This window comes from Meleagris gallopavo, chromosome 3 (assembly GCF_000146605.3).
Source record: "Meleagris gallopavo isolate NT-WF06-2002-E0010 breed Aviagen turkey brand Nicholas breeding stock chromosome 3, Turkey_5.1, whole genome shotgun sequence".
NCBI classification, from domain to species: domain Eukaryota; kingdom Metazoa; phylum Chordata; class Aves; order Galliformes; family Phasianidae; genus Meleagris; species Meleagris gallopavo.
The window spans coordinates 36,343,460-36,359,727 of NC_015013.2; the positions used below are offsets into that span (position 1 = coordinate 36,343,460).

Consider the following 16,268-nt stretch of genomic DNA (forward strand, 5'->3'; position numbering starts at 1 on the left):
AAAAAAAAAAAGAAAGCTAACAGCTTCATGGTTTTCCCATGAAATTATTATTCCCCCTCCTTTAAAAATTCTACTCTAGTACGAAGTTCCAGTTCATTTTTCAAATAGATATACTGGCTGTGAATTGGAAGATGAAACTGTATACAGTATTACCTGAGTTCATTCATTCACAGACAACTTAGCACAGATTAAGTGATAATTTCACAATATTTTTCTACAAGCTTAAAAAAAGGACGTTGATTCTTTTAGGTAATTTTTGCAAATAATTAAAAAAATCCTACAATATATTATCTTATTGTTAATATTTCCAATGCTTGAAGTTTCAACTGTAAAATCCAACTTTTTCCTTCTCTGAAAACTTCTTTAGAGAAACTCAAGTTCAAAAAAAAAGTCAGCTTTCAGACATCAAGGTGTCATCGAAAAACACTGCCTATATTTTGCCATTCATTTGAAGATTCTTGTACTACTTCTTCTAAATTCAGAGCACGACTAATATCTTCCCCTTCTTGTTCTTGATTACTAGCAGGTTCTTGTACAGGACCTACAAGAAAATGAGTATGATTGGATGGGTAGTGTAAGGCAAATGGAAGTATGCTAAGAATTATTATTTGTGAATAAAAAAATTATGCTTGGAAATCTATAATGCAACTACTTCATAGAGGCATCATACAAATATCACAGATTCTACAGATGCTATTAAAAAAAAAAAACATTTTGGAAAAAGCTACCCACAACAGACAAGTATAATCAATTATTCCCTTATACTAAGTTTTAAACTTTCTATTTTAGCAATAGAGGGCTCCACCACAACCACAGAGCCATAAGCAGTAACCCATTTGTTTCAAGTGTTATTTGGGTCGTGTTCAACTATTAGCTCACCAACTCTTCAGCTTACTGATGTCTAACTCTTCAGTGACTTAGGGTAAACATTTTCTGATTTCCTAATAAACCATGCAGCTTCCTGTACTTGCCACTGCTAACACTGTGCTACATACCAGTGTAACCATGAGCCCGTTTCATATGAAGTTTCATATTGCTTTTCTGTGTAAATCCCATTGCACAGTAATCACATTTATAAGGCCTTTCTCCTGTGTGCTTTTTCATGTGAACTTGAAGAGCACTCTTCTGGTTAAAAGCCTTTTCACAAAGCGTACACTGAAATGGTCGTTCCCCTGAAAGAGAAAAATGTAATTAATGTTCGATTAAACATACAAAGTTCCAAATTCAATAAAATAATTAAGACCACCTAGAAATTAAGTAGACACAAACACAATTTGTTTCCTCATGTCTATCTCAAAGTGCTATAACTTCATATAATCAGAAAAACATCCTAAATGAAATATCAGAATATTGACATGAATCCAAAGTCATCGATACTGTTAAATTTCATATGCAAATTATATCAAAGCAACCTATTTAATAGAGATTTTTAAAATCTTTTTTTTTTTTTAACCAATATGACTTTTCTGTACTTGAGGGGACCATCACTGTCTTGCAACATTTACGAGTAACAGAGATAAAACAATATTCTAAAGTTAACAAAGCTGATATCTGTAAGAAATTAGAATGCTGAATGTGTTAAAATAACACTGGTAATTCTGCACAGGATTCACAATATTAGTAATTTTTTAGTAAAGCCCCCACAACTTCATCATCATAACAATATTTCAACAAGTATCTGAAATGAAACAAATTATCTCTTCTTTCATTACCCCTGTGCTTCACAGGTATTGCAGCTTCTCAGGCTAAATCCAACTTCTCAGGCAATCAATAAAAGAATATGTTGCTAGTAAATGCTAGTAAACCATTAAGTAAGCTTAAAAGTATTAACTAATTAGAGCTACAGGTCAAACAGTAACAGAAAGAGCGCTTACTGTTGTAAACACCAAACAGCACCAACAGTAGAGTAGGAGAAAGATTTCTGAGCACAAACCCTACAACAATGGCCTTTCATTTTATCTCACTTGTCTCTGCTCTTCTTACCAGGGAGTACAGCGCAGCAGAAAGTAAACAGGAACAGAAGTTCCTCTATTTATAAATAAAGGATTTATGTATAAATTCATTCAATAATTAATTTGCTACCAGATATGTCTCAAAAGATCTATTTGCCAGAATGAAAACATGACAAGCAAAAGATATAAGAACAACCTGGACCTATCTCAGACTCAATTCAAACTCAACATCTGGAATAGAAATCAGGCCTCTTGTCAAACTGAAATGCAAGAGAATTTCAGCAATAACAAGAGATCACTACAGTTAATTTTGCTTCTTCTTCTTCCTTTTTAATATGAAAAAAGTATGAAACCAATATGAGCACAAAATTCTTCCTGGGGTTGGATACTGTTCCTTTTGCTCTCATCATCATCTCTAGTTACTCCCTGATTTCTGAAGGGATGAAAACACTACTTCAGTTCAAAGCACTCTTGCAGAGATAGAAGGCATCCTAATAGAACTATATGGACCTAACAGAAGCATATTTCTATTAGGATGCCACTCCAAGCGGACCTCAGATGCTTATGTTACAGTGAAGCAAATAATACTCCGCTACCTAAGGTAAGTAGAAGGAAGATATACCTGGGGAGCAGGCAAGCTGAAAAGGGAAGATTACTGTTCAGACTACAAATCAATTCAGCTAACAAGTATAGGAATACATTCTTGCATCTTGAAAACAAAGCTTTAAATATATTTCTACTTTGAATTTTCAGGGAAAAATCGGCTAGGCTTGCAAAATATTGTTTCCACTCACCTGTCTACTAAAGCAATTCTCAGATGTGGTCCAAAAGAAAGATTTTGGGAAGACTGTTCTGATAAATCCATTCAAGAATGTGATCATTACATAGCCTTCCCAACAAGGCTGCTGACAATATCTGCATGCAAAGGATTGCTTCAAGGAAAACTCCCAACAAATTAAGTTTCACTGCATTACAAACCTCCAGTGTAGTGCAAAATCACGGTCAAAGCCACACTCACTTCAATACTCTGATTAGAAGGAACTGACTACTTTAAAACCCAAGTTCCTCCCTTAACTCAAAGTTGTTTCTGCAGAAAAGACGCTGACGTTTTTTCTGCATCTACAGCATGCAGCCTGTCATTTTTTTTTCTTAAGATTACAGCTTAGACAAGAAAAGGGGCTCTTGATCTAGAAACATGAACTGCAGCACAAGTGTTCTTTATTTTTGTTAAGAATGATTTCACTAGTTTGAATTAAAAATGTTTCCACCAACACTATCAGTTTTCTGTTCTAAAATAAGCAGCCATTTTGGTGCTTTGTAAGGGATTATGCCATATGGCTTCTTCTATCAAAAGTGGAATCATTCACTTCCCTCTAATTTCTGCAGTGTTTACCCAGACTGCTCTTCACTGATAAGTCCTGAATGAGTAAGATAATTAAAGGATGCAAACAAAGAGACTCAAGTTGTGTAGGGGAGATTTCAATTGGATATTAGGAAGAATTCGTTCACAGAAGGGCTGGTGAGGCACGGGGAGAAGCTGCCCTGAAAGAAGTGGAGCTTCCATCCCTGCAGGTATTTAAGAGAAGTGTGGAAAGCTCTAAGGGATGTGGTTTAGTGATGGAACTCAGTAGGTCAAGATGATGTATGGACTTGATGATCTTCAACGTTTTTTCCAACTCAGATGATCCTATGATTTTACTCAGAGAAGAAAATGTGTTTTTCTTTGGGCCATGAATTCAGTAGGCACTGTATTATAAATTATTGTAAGTGTTTAATCAAGATAGGAATCTCAGTTTCTCACAGGCAAGGATCATTCCTTTAGGAAAGCCAATTGGTTTAGGCTTAACATTAGCTTCTCTGACATATAATAGGCTTTTCTATCAATCTAAAGACTTTTTTGCAGGACATTTTCACTTGCTTGGCCTTCAGACATTTTTAGAACAATCTCTTTGGAAGGAATGACCACCATGTTTCAGCAGCAGGTGAGCCCACAACTTCAAGCAACAACACAGAAAATAATTCAGCAAGGACTTATCAGCTTGTGGGCACTCCCAGCTCCTGAGCGCTCATATACAAGAAACCCAAAAATATCTGAAGATTTACTGAGTGAATTACAAGTGATTCCAAAATAGAAATAATTTCTTCTATGACGGTGCAGATTTATTAGAAACAGATGTATAAAGGGGCTCTGGTCTCTTCACAGCCTTCCTGAAGTGCTATTATATATTATAATGGACAGCATGAGCCAAAGCAGGAAGGAAGCTGCCTTGTTTCCTGCTATTAGACTATTTGTGGGACTCTTACAGCACTGCCTTTTATTAACATCTGAATTATTTAAGCCAGTTAAACAGAAAGCAAGTTATTATGCAATTTTGAAGGCAGTTAACCATCTTTGACTGCAACTCCTGCCTTTAATACGATGAGAATGTTCCTTTCCACCACAGTAACCACAAAGAAGCCGTATTCCCTTCTTCTAGTTTTACTATCAAAAAGAACAGTCATCACTCACAATAACTGATATTTTCTTTGGGTAAGGTATGGAGGAATGAAAGCAGGCAGCCCATTAGATTAGAATGTACAGGATCAGCAGAAACCTCTAAAACATGAGAACAGCTGTACCATATCAGCTTACCCATCAGTCCTCATCAGGATTTAATGCTTATTTACCAGGAGTTGTTTTGCTCTAAGTGAATGACTCAGCCCACTAATATTGAAGTCTATCCTATTACACCTGCACTGAAAACTTACTCCTCAACTGACATAAGGAGGATCTCATCCCTTCCAACCCAACACACACCCTTGGTTCTTCATCTCCTTTTTACACCCTTATCTATCCATACACTGCCACTGCACAATCTCTGAAGCTGCTCTCAGGATTCCCAGATCTCAAGATTTTCTTAGCAAAAATATCTGAAACATAAATTAACCATGTTCATGAATCCTCTTTCCATCCTCCTATCCTTTTCTGCTAGAGTTCTCAGCAGAGCAGCAACAGAATGAGATGTGCAAAAAGACACAAGCAGCACCTAGAACTTCTCTGATTCTTAGCTGCCTAGTAAATGCTAATAACTCAACCCCTGCAATTATTGCTCCTGTTTTACTTTTGACAGTATGTAGAGTATGTGCTGAATTAGTCAACTGAATTAGCCAAATTCATTGTACCAGATCAAGCAATGTCATAGTGGGCTGTACATTATACAGGTCTGATCTAATTCACCCACAAACACACAGATTCCTGAATAATTCTCCTCAAATTCTTTTTTCATGGTAAAAAAGAAGTAACAGACTACATTCATTTATTTGCAGACCTCATGATACATACCAAAAGCCTGCAAGAAAGTACAGACAGATAAGGTATACCTTGATCTCAGAAACTGCTTATATACAATGGTAAATATGGAGTATTCTAACCCTAATCAGTCATTCATCACCCAACAATCTTTTTTAATCTTCTTTTTAAAATAAGATCACCGTTACACAGCAAGTTAAAGCAATTCCCTGCGGCAATGTTACGTTTCCAGCTTCATCTACTTCCCCCCTCCCCATTGGAAATCCTGTCATTTATTATTCATAACACCACAATGCACGCTTAGATGTAGACTGAAATTCCACCATATTAAGTCCTTCATGAACAAAGAGCAGAGACAAATGCAAATTTTAAGAATCTGCTATAAATATGAGAAAATAATGAAAAGATAACGGGTGTAACAGCATAATCATGTAATATAAATAATCAATACAAAACAATGGTCTCCACACATCAACAACCTACCAGAAGTCACATAAAAAAAGAATTTAAAGATGATATTCTATGAACACTCAAGGAACATATTCATTCCTCAACATTTGGCACAGCATGTTAGAATGGATGAAGATGTGCGGAATTTTAAACAGGGAGAGAAATGCAGGGATCACATGTTGTTTAGAGATGGGAATAAAGAGCTCAGCCTGGGTCATTTGGTGTAGAGAGGGAAGAGGGAAGCAAGGAAGGACAGACATACGGATAGGGGAAGTAACAGGAGGAGACAGGGAGATTGAAAGAACACAATTAAGTGCGGCTCAAAGTCACTTGAGTGTGAAGACAGTTTGCAGTTGGTGCAACAGAGAAGAACAAAGGTGTATATGACTGGAAGTCCAGCACAATACAGAGACATCTGGCAGCAAGTTCTGCAGAAAAACCAAAGAAGTTCAAATGCATCTGAATAAGACACTCATTTGTTGAAGTCAGAGAAAAGGAAATTCTAATATTTTGAGATATATCATACGAGAGCATACACAAGAAAGTTGAATATATGGGCAAGCCTATTCTTCAGAGATACAATACTTAGAATTACAAGACTCAATCTGTGGGTTCAAAGATGAAACTCAGATCATGCCTCATGAGACAAGCAAGTGATGCCAACTATGGACAAATGACAAGGTTAACAAGATAGCTTAAATGAAGAGATTAGAAATTTTGCTTTAAATCCATGAACAGTAGCCAAAAGCTAGATAAGACAGTGATATCACAGAAAGAGAAAGCTCTGGCTGACTCACTGAAGGAAACGGTAATAATCATGTTTTGGGAGTCGTCCTATGCTACAGCATACACAGTTATATTCATTAGTCTTCAGCAGCTTAGAAGCAACATGGATAACTTTATCCATTCCTTTTTAATTCTAGCAGACATGACAGCCATTAATTGTCAGCAGCGGTACGAAAGAAAAGTTGTTTTAGAGAAGTGACTCCAATGTTTAAAACTCATGTTGTTAATGCACACAAGGTGAAGGGGAAGGCAGATGGGATCTATTACACATAGCTTTCTCCTTGTGGCAGGCCACAAACTGCAGCCTGAAGAGCATTTTATCAAGGGAAATGTGTGTTCCCCAGGAGGAGACAGTGTAGTATAATTACAGAATAACAGTTAAAGAAAATAACTCAGCAGTAAAGAACACAACATTGTATTCTAGCAGCAGACATAGATGAACCGACTAATGGTTGAAATAACTACAAAGCATCATTACAGCAGTTAGGACTGTTCTTTATTTAACTTCACTGAACACACCAAGACATTTGCACATTCTCCCACAGTCTTGAAGATATCCAGTGTTTTTAAACAATGCCTTAAAACATCCATTTATTAATCTATTTCAACAACAAAATTTTCAACAGAAGCTCATGTATTAACATCACTGCTGCAGTACAGCGAGTGCCAATATATGGAGATTCTTAGTCTCACTACTAAGCATAGATTTAAACAGAACATCATGCTACTTGAGATTTCAAGTTTGCTCTCATTTTAACCTTTTTCTTTTTCTTTGTTATTCAAATGCAGTTACCTGAATCTAAGAGCAAACACTCTGAAATGTAACAGTCACATATGCATGAGAAAATTGTATGAGATGAAGATCATTTCTGATGTTACCTGTGTGAATGCGACAATGTCTCTCCAGCTGACTTGGTTTTGCAAAAGCTTTTTCACAGTTATCACACTTAAAGACCCGAGGCTTCTGGGAACTCAGAGAAGGTCCAGCCTGATGGGTTTGCATGTGTTCCTAAGGTAGCACAGAAAAGATGACATCTTAGAATCATATCAAAAATCTGTAGTATTTAGCATAGAAATATATTCACATTTTGAAGATAAAAGCAGATGATCTTAGTCATCAATAGAAAACATATAGAAGACAGAACCCTGCATTTTTTTTTCTAAAAAGAGATACTTTTTTGTATATTATCTCTTTGTAGGGCTGAGGCATCAGTAGCTTTACATTCCTGAAAGCCTCTGTCAAGAACTATTTATTTTGCATAAATTAGTACCTTCACAAATTATCGGAAGTAAAATAATATAATGTTACTCATGAAAACCAGTGCTCTTTGAATGTTTTCATCACTTACAAACATAGATTTTGGTCAACTATGTATCACAAGCTAGCACTGGATACTTTTTCTCCCTCTCTACAGTATCCACCTCCCCATCACTTGCCTGATACACAGGCATTTGTACCCAGGTCCCAAATGAAGATCATCCTAAAACAGTAAAGGCCTCAGAAGGAGAGGACTGCTACAACACACACACAGCTGCAGTATCAGCATGCCAATGGAACCACTTACAACCAATTGCTGAATTACTTTAAAAAAACAACAACAACAAAAAACACTGAGGTTCTTAAAAAATATCCTAAAACCTCTGAAAGGTAAGACAGCAGAATATGAAATTTAATTAGGTATTAACAATAATTTATCATCAGTGAACTTAATTCGCTAACACTGGGCTCGAAAAGTTTACTTCTACAAAAAGAAGTTTAGGAGATTGGTATCTGACTTCTTCATCTTCACAATTACCAATTCTGCATTCAAATATCTTTTTTTTTACTGAAAACTTTCTCCTAGAATGTAGGAAACTGAATTTTCCAGCATCTTGTGTTTTCCCAAGAACCAATAATCTTTTTGTCACATGTGCTTGCCCAAAAAGCACAAACTTCACAACCAAAGTATATTTCCTTAAAATACGATACTACAGTAAGAAGAAACCTTCTGAAAAACTCTCTTAAGAGGTACTGAACAGCAACAATATAAGGGGATTTTAAAACAAATGTTTGCTCTGAAGATGTCACTTGTACTCAACAAAACAGAACACCCAAAAATCAAATAAGAGCAAGGATTTTGCTTTGCATTTTACAATTACAAAAAGTGTATCAGGAAAAGAAGTAACAATTTTATATATATATATATATATATATAATATTATATATATATTATATATATATAATAAAAGAAAACAGAATAACTACCTTTTTCTAACACCACTGTTTATATGACAGGTATCCACATTTTTCTTGTTGTGGACAACATATACATTAAAACACGAAAAACTTCTCCATGCTCCATGAAAGAGTTATATCAGCATATGCTGTCATTTAAGTTCCCCCTCACAGACATGCACTTCACAAACTATACGTGAACAGAAAAAGGAAAGAGCTAACAGGTATCTTTCAGTAACATGACAACAATTCCAAAATAAAAGAAAAAGTTAACAGAACAATGCACTGTTATTACCAAATACCTTGAGATGTGTTGCCCGCTTAAAGGCTTTATTGCAGACATGACAAACATGTATTCTTTCCTTGCCATGAACCTCTTTACTGTGATGCATCAACATGGTGGCTGAAGAAAAGGTCTGACTACACTCAAAACACTGGTGCACACGACCTTCTTTTTCTGCTTGACTGCTTTTAGCCACATTAGGAGAAACCTCTGTCACCTATAACGATTCATAAAACACAGTCAAATAATTACTTAAGTACACTCACAGCAGACTGGGTGGTTGTTCTGGATGTTGGTTTGATGTGACAAATTTTTTGAAGGTGCTTGCAAGCACCTTATCAACACAAAGGAAAGACAAGTTGTATATAAACAAACATGTATTTCACTGCTCTTAAGAATGACCAAATTTTAAGGGAACTAAAACATTAGAGTAACTATGCTCAAATTCATTTATGTTGTAAAATCCAATGTGTTTGAGTTTACCCATGTAAACAGTCATCCCCCCTCCTGTTTATATGCTCCCTTCAAGTATTGGAAGGCCACGAGGTCTCCCCAGAGCCTTCTCTTCCTCAAGCTAAACAAGCCCAGTTCCCTCAACCTTTCCTCACAGGAAAGGTGCTCCAGCCCTCTGATCATCTTAGTGGCCCTCCTCTGGACTTGTGCTTGTTGCCCTTTCAGAAGATCTTAGGCGGGCTGAAGTATATGCAAACCAGGGATTGCAAATCATGGAATTACTTAGGTTGGAAGAGACTTCTTGAAATCATCTAGTTCAGCTCCTCTACTCAAAGTGTGAGCTAGGGGCAGGAAACCCAAGACTATGTCTGATGAAATACAAGTTTTCTGATTCCTCCTAATCACATGATCTGAAGCAAATGATTAGTATTCACCTGATCTTCCTGACAGTCTTCACCCATAAAGCCACAGCTGACTCACCATCCAGCCCCTATGCAGAGCTCCACGCAATCCCACTATGATCTTGTTGTCCTGTCCTAAAAAGCCTTGTGTGTATTCTACCTTCTTTCTGTGATTCCCATCAGATTGCAGACTGTATGCATACCTCCAGTTGCATCTATCAGTGTACAGACATGCCAGAGAGGTATGCATTTTTGACAATTTTCCAAGAAGCTTGAGGGAGTTTCCTCTACTATTTTGTCATCTCACTACCTTTATGAGCATAAACTCGAAGAGGGTCCCCTCTTTTCAAGCCTTTTTTATGTTCAAAGTTTCTCTCATATCAGTCACAACTTGCCTACATATTGACCTCTGCTTGCCAATCCAGTGCCCCACTTCTTTTGACTGTTAGTCATCACATGCCTCTACCATACTTCTCAGTTTAGAGATCACGTTATCAAGCTGGATAAAAATATTAATTCTACCTTCAACAAGACAAGTCTGAGTTACCCCTGCTGATATTAGTACTGACATTACTCATGTATAACAGCCTGTGGAAACTCAAAACACCTAAGTTGAAAAGTCTATACTCCATTGTTAAACCAATTTGGCTGAAAAAACAACAACAAAAAAACAGAAAGAAAAGATATAGCAATAGGTGCTGCTTTTTCCCCACAGCTCTTAACTTCATTTATTTCTATTATCTAACAAACTTACTTGGATTTTTTTGGAGAAAACTGCTGAGTACACATTGCTGCAGTTTATGGAAAAAACACATTATTAAATGCATTTCTCTTTTCTTTTTCAGCTCAAAACTTAAACAATCTGAGTGACTAGGAAGTCACAATGAACCTCTTCCCAGTGCTCTTACTAGGGAATGACATCAGCCCTCCTGCATCAGTATACAAAGAATTATTCTAATATTTTTATTAATAACATTCTTTACCCACAAGAGAGATATATTGTATCTACCTGATATGTTATTTCATCAGAGTTTGTAGTTGCTGAATGAGGTGTATGGCTCACCAGTATGACTTGCTGTGAGCCTGACCCACTTTGGCCAGCGAGACTGGAATCTGCGAGTATAGCAGGGAACTGCTGACCCTGTCAAAGAGAGAAGGGAAAAAAGAAAAAAAAAGGAAGAGTAACTACATTTAAATAACTAATTGCAGTCACGCAAGTTATTTTTATACCTCCAAACTACTACTTTTTTTTCCTTGAAAAAGACCATGACAATTTATTTGAACAATTGCTACAAGCTTTCCTTTTTCTTCTCCAATTTTAAATATACCAAGGTAAGTGTAAAAACAATTGGAAGTCCATAAAAGCAAAAATTCTAATTTTTCCCAGTCTTGCATCAATTGCTGCACGTTTCAGCCTTCCTTCATCTTTTGCCTCTTCAGATGATGCTTTCCATAACGCTATCTTTTGCTTTTTTGTGTGGTCTTCCCACAGATTTTTCCTTTTTTAAATCTATTAATTAAACGTACTTCTGAAATACATGAAGTCAAAATATAAAATAAATTAAGTTTCAGAATTCTTAAAATTACGCTACTTCTATTTCTACATTACCATTAAAGACTTCTACATCTCCCATGTGAATGCATGTTACACACTACCAACCCATTTATCGAGATTCATACTACATACAGTGTGCTTGTGCAGCACCCAATTTTTTACTTGACTTAGTATTAAGAGTAGTGTCTGTCTTATTAATAAACATCAACACTTTTAAATCTACATTGTTTAAATTTAATTACAAATTCTGAAATAAAACTATACGTTGCTTCTTTACTCTGCAATGTGAAAAATTCTCAACAGTTCACAAGAATCATGCAAGAAGCCTTCCCGAAACCTTTTCTTGACTTTGGCTTTTGATGACACTACAAAAATCTTACATTATGATAAAAATGAAATTAATACTGAAACTGCTTGGGAGATGATAGTCATATGGCATTATTCTTGTGTAACTTCTTGTAACTTTACCTCTTTAATCATAGAATGTCTTGGGTTGGAAGGGGCCTTCTGGTTTTAACCCACTTTCCGTGGGCAAGAATATATTCCATGAGATCAAAGCCCCATCCTACCTGGCTTTGGATATCTCCAGAAATGTGGCACCCACAGCTTCTCTGGGCAGCCCCTGTGCCTCATCACCCTCTGAGTGAAGAATTTCCCCCTAACGTCTAATCTAAATCTCATATTTAACTTCAAACCTGTTTCCCCTTATCCTCTCACTATTAGGCCATGTAAAAAAAGTCAGTTTCCATCTTTTTCATAAGCCCCCTTTAAGTATTAAAAGGGCACAATACAATCTCCCCAAAGCCTTCTCTTCTCCAGGCTTAACATCCCCAGTTCTCAGCCTCTCTTTCATAGCAGAGGTGCTCCAGCTCTCTAATCATCTCCATGGCCCTAATCTGGATCAATTTCCAGACAACATAATCTAAACACTTCCATGTTGCTTTGAAGAGACCTGTTGCAATTTCTATTCAGTTAATATGTTCTCAAGCATGCTCAAGGTAAAATAATGATCTTATTTAGGTCTCCAGGATGCAGGACCTCAAGGAAGGTACTACACCACAGTCTTCATAATGCGTCCTATTATTAAAGATTAACTATTCCTCCTCAGATAAATTTAAAATTGTTTTTCAGTTATTTCCAACACAGCTTCTTGTTTTGATCATACTGTCCTATCTTTTGAAGAGCAGGGATTAAAAAAAATCCAACACATTAAGAATGACAACAAATTAATTTCACTCAGGACAATAAAGGACAAAGATACAGACAAAGTTTAACCAGAAGAAAAACACAAAGCAAAAAGATAATAATCTTTTTTATTATCTATCCTGCATGTACCTTACCATAGGTAGATTTGCTATTAACATTTCTGAAACGTTTTTATTTTTACTGCAGCACTTATGCCAATCCTTGAGAAAATAACATCTACCAGCTTTACGATTAGGTACCCACAGCAAATACTCTTCACTCATTCCCCTTTTTATTTACAGAGGAAAACAAAAAAAAAAGCTACAATTAGAAGACATTAAGTTTCTCATATTTTTAAGATTTTGACAGCTTTTGCCTTCTAAAGAAGTTACAGCACTCATATATAAAACCAGCTTATCACAAAAAAATTGATCTCAAAATTATTTTCTAAGAAAAATCCTAGATTCCAGCCCTCTAAGACAATAATGCTGGTTTATCTGTCAGTTTAGAAAAACACTTCTTACCTGTGATGTGATATTAAGCGTAACTGCATCGAGACCACCTGACAACATTCCCTGAGTATCAGCAAGAGTTAAAGTAACACTACCATCTCCTCCAACTCCTGATGAAGACATGACCAAATTCTGGGCAGAAACTGCAGATTGAGATATGGGTGTTGTTGAAGGAAGGTTTGTTCCAGTTGTTGTATTAAGCTCTGGAATATATGCAAAATAAAAACAAATAAAAACAAACAATCTACAGATTATTCTAGGGGTAGGCATTTCCTTCTTGTTCTGTGGATAATTTAAATTGGTACAGCAATTTAAAACTTGTGAGAAAACATCTAAATCTTGTTGTTACTCAATTGTAGTGTGCAAGATTGTATTATTCCTGCCTAACACTTATTTTTTAACAAACTTATTTTTTGTTAGAAAATCACTGGAAGCGTACCTGGAGCATTTAGTGAAGTGCCCTGAGAAAGAAGGTGGTCGTTGCTTATAGTTAATGTTGCACCTGTACTCTGACTGTTGATGGTTGGTGCTGTCAGCCTTAAGCTACTATTCAGATCACTGCTTCCAGAATTATGCTGAATAAGATCTTGACCTAAACAGAAATTAGTCCTATTACAGCAGAAATATCTCAACATTATTCTACTACTATACTCTATTAAAAAAGTGATCATAAATTAAAAGCAGAAGATAAAACCAAAACAAGATTCACTTCTTTACATGCACATTTTTACACAAAACTTCAACATGTTCTTAATATAGGCTCAGAAAGCAATATACAGAGGAATACCTGTACTTCTTAATACATAGACAAATATTGATCTTAAATTCAAGGCATGAACTTCATGAAACTATACAAGCTAGCAAACTAAAGGCTAATAGTTAAAATACTGGATCTATTTAAGAAATGTAATTAAACAAAAGTGTCTTTGGGAAAGTGGACTGCTAACTATATTGTACATAAAATCCGTTTCCTAAAGGCAGTAAAGATAGTCTAAATGTGTTTAAAGACAACTAGAGTACTAACTACTTTCTACAGAGACTGAAGAGTACACATCCAAGGACGGTCAGAACATGTATTGGAATATGCATTGGAACAGGTACGTAAGTAAATTTAGATTAAATAAACTCAACCCCAATGCCTGCCTTGAGCTGCTTGCTCCTATCCCACCAAGTATTACCCAGGAGTTGGACTAAGCCAAATGAGTCACAGCAAGGAAATAAGAACTGCATACACAAACTCTCCCCTCAAGAAATATCTGTTGAAATTAGACTATGTATAAAACAGGGAACTGATCTAACATTCTACTCACTGCAATTGAATTTGGTTTTCAAAGGTAGATTTAGAAAACACTTTTAAAGCTGATGAATATAAAAAGGAATGCAGCTGACAGCAAAAATATGCTCAAATACTGTACTAGCTAGCCTATGAAACAGAGATCTGGTACCACTAAAAATCATTAGAAATACCAACCAGATATTGTAAGAGTGATTTCTTGAGGACTTCCTGATGAGCTTGCAGTAGTAGAACCTGTAGCATGAGCTAGAACTTGACTCAAACTGGAATTATTTATGGTCAATGTTATCTCGTGTTGTCCATTTGAAGATGACACCATACCCTGTGAAGTCATGACTTGGGAGATGTCCTGTGTACCTAAATACAAAAAGGTATAATGAAAATTTCTATAAATATCCTTTCTTTACAATATATATTTTGTAAAACTACAATTACAACATTATTTTTTAACTACTATAAAAGACTTAGCCAAGGTAAGATGCTAAAACTTGTAATCTAACGGAGAAATTGTTTCTACAGTCTAATTTCTAAATCAATGAACATGTATAGCTTTTATGTGCCTAAAAGCTATACATGTTCATTGATTTCGTAGCATGCATTATGAAAACTTTGTATTCAAAAGTGATAACAAAGTTGCAGGATTTGACAAATATACTGTTACAAGAAGCCTATATCCAACTTACTACATGAAGTATTAAAAAAAAATGCGTAATAAAATTAATGCCAAAGAATTCAAAGCATAAGACTAGTGGCACTACTTACCACTAGCACTGGTCGTCAGCACAGACTCTTGCTCAGATAGGGATCCAATTGTCATGTTAGCTGAAGATGTTACTGTAGGCTGCAAAGAGAGGCCTGATATAGGCTGAATAACCACATTAGCTGGCACTGCATTTTCTGTTGTCTGGAGGGAGGGATTCTGTGGAGCCATACTGGGATCTCCAGTTAGTTGCTGAGCAAGTATATTACTCTGCTGTAAGGTTTGCTGTAGAATGCTTGGATCAATCTGAAAAACAAATTCTCAATCTGATCAATCTGACTTAATAAATCTGGGTTACATGAGTATTTATAACAAATCCAGAATTCAAAAAGGTGAATTTGGAATATATACTATTTAAAATTACTATTAAGAAAAGTAAACAAAATTTTGAACTATCTATATGTAGAATGTCTATTCAACTTCCATGTTTGGGAAATCATGATCACAGCTACAAAAAGGCATACTGGGTACCAACTATATTGGCCTTTTGTAGTGCCTTATAGTTGCATGCACAGCTTAGCGCTCTCAAGTCATCGAAAGTGAAAAGGCAAGGAGCAGAAGGGAAAAACACCATCAGCAATGATCTGTTTTTCAGCCTTTATGGGTCCTAAAAATCCCAGTTCACCAGAAAATCTCTGTTTTCAATATTCAAACATACAGTTTTCTTTGGGATGAGTGTTTGTGAATTAAGGAAAACAAAACTACTTCCTTTATTTTTAGCTATAAACTTTTTAAGAAAACAGACTTCAAATGAACCAATGCAACTCAGAAGATGATCTTTCCTTGACCTAGGATTTGGACATGGAGGTCACCAGAGGTCTTTTCCAGCCTCAAAACAAGTCTCTGATACTAAACAAACCCAATTTTAAACTGTTCTTTTTGTTCATTTTGAATTTTCAAATTCAATAATCTCACCTTCTTTTATGTAAAGTATTTCTATAGTTCATTTTACAAGTTCAAATGGCATTTGAATTGTGAATCTAAATATTTAAAACTAGACAAATAACGCAAGTGTCATGGTAAGGAAAATTCTTAGCAACATCTGGGTTCTTCTGTTTTGAGAAGGAGGGTGACTGGGAGGTTGCCTAAAACGTTTTTTAAAATGAGAAGACAAAATGCTATTAAAAGAAATA

At 35.8% G+C, this 16,268-nt stretch overlaps 1 protein-coding gene across 1 annotated transcript in view; it reads right to left on the reverse strand.

The window, feature by feature from the left end:
* Window positions 1–15,403, reverse strand: part of ZNF236 (zinc finger protein 236) — a 65,050-nt gene extending 49,647 nt beyond the window's left edge. Inside the window, 9 exon segments of the mRNA XM_031552781.1 lie at window positions 468–472; window positions 1,005–1,172; window positions 7,357–7,486; window positions 8,995–9,192; window positions 10,839–10,970; window positions 13,094–13,284; window positions 13,521–13,673; window positions 14,553–14,732; window positions 15,138–15,403. Of these exon segments, the coding sequence (XP_031408641.1) occupies window positions 468–472; window positions 1,005–1,172; window positions 7,357–7,486; window positions 8,995–9,192; window positions 10,839–10,970; window positions 13,094–13,284; window positions 13,521–13,673; window positions 14,553–14,732; window positions 15,138–15,306 (1,326 nt within the window). The 5' untranslated portion in view covers window positions 15,307–15,403.
* Between the last annotated feature and the right edge of the window lie 865 nt (window positions 15,404–16,268).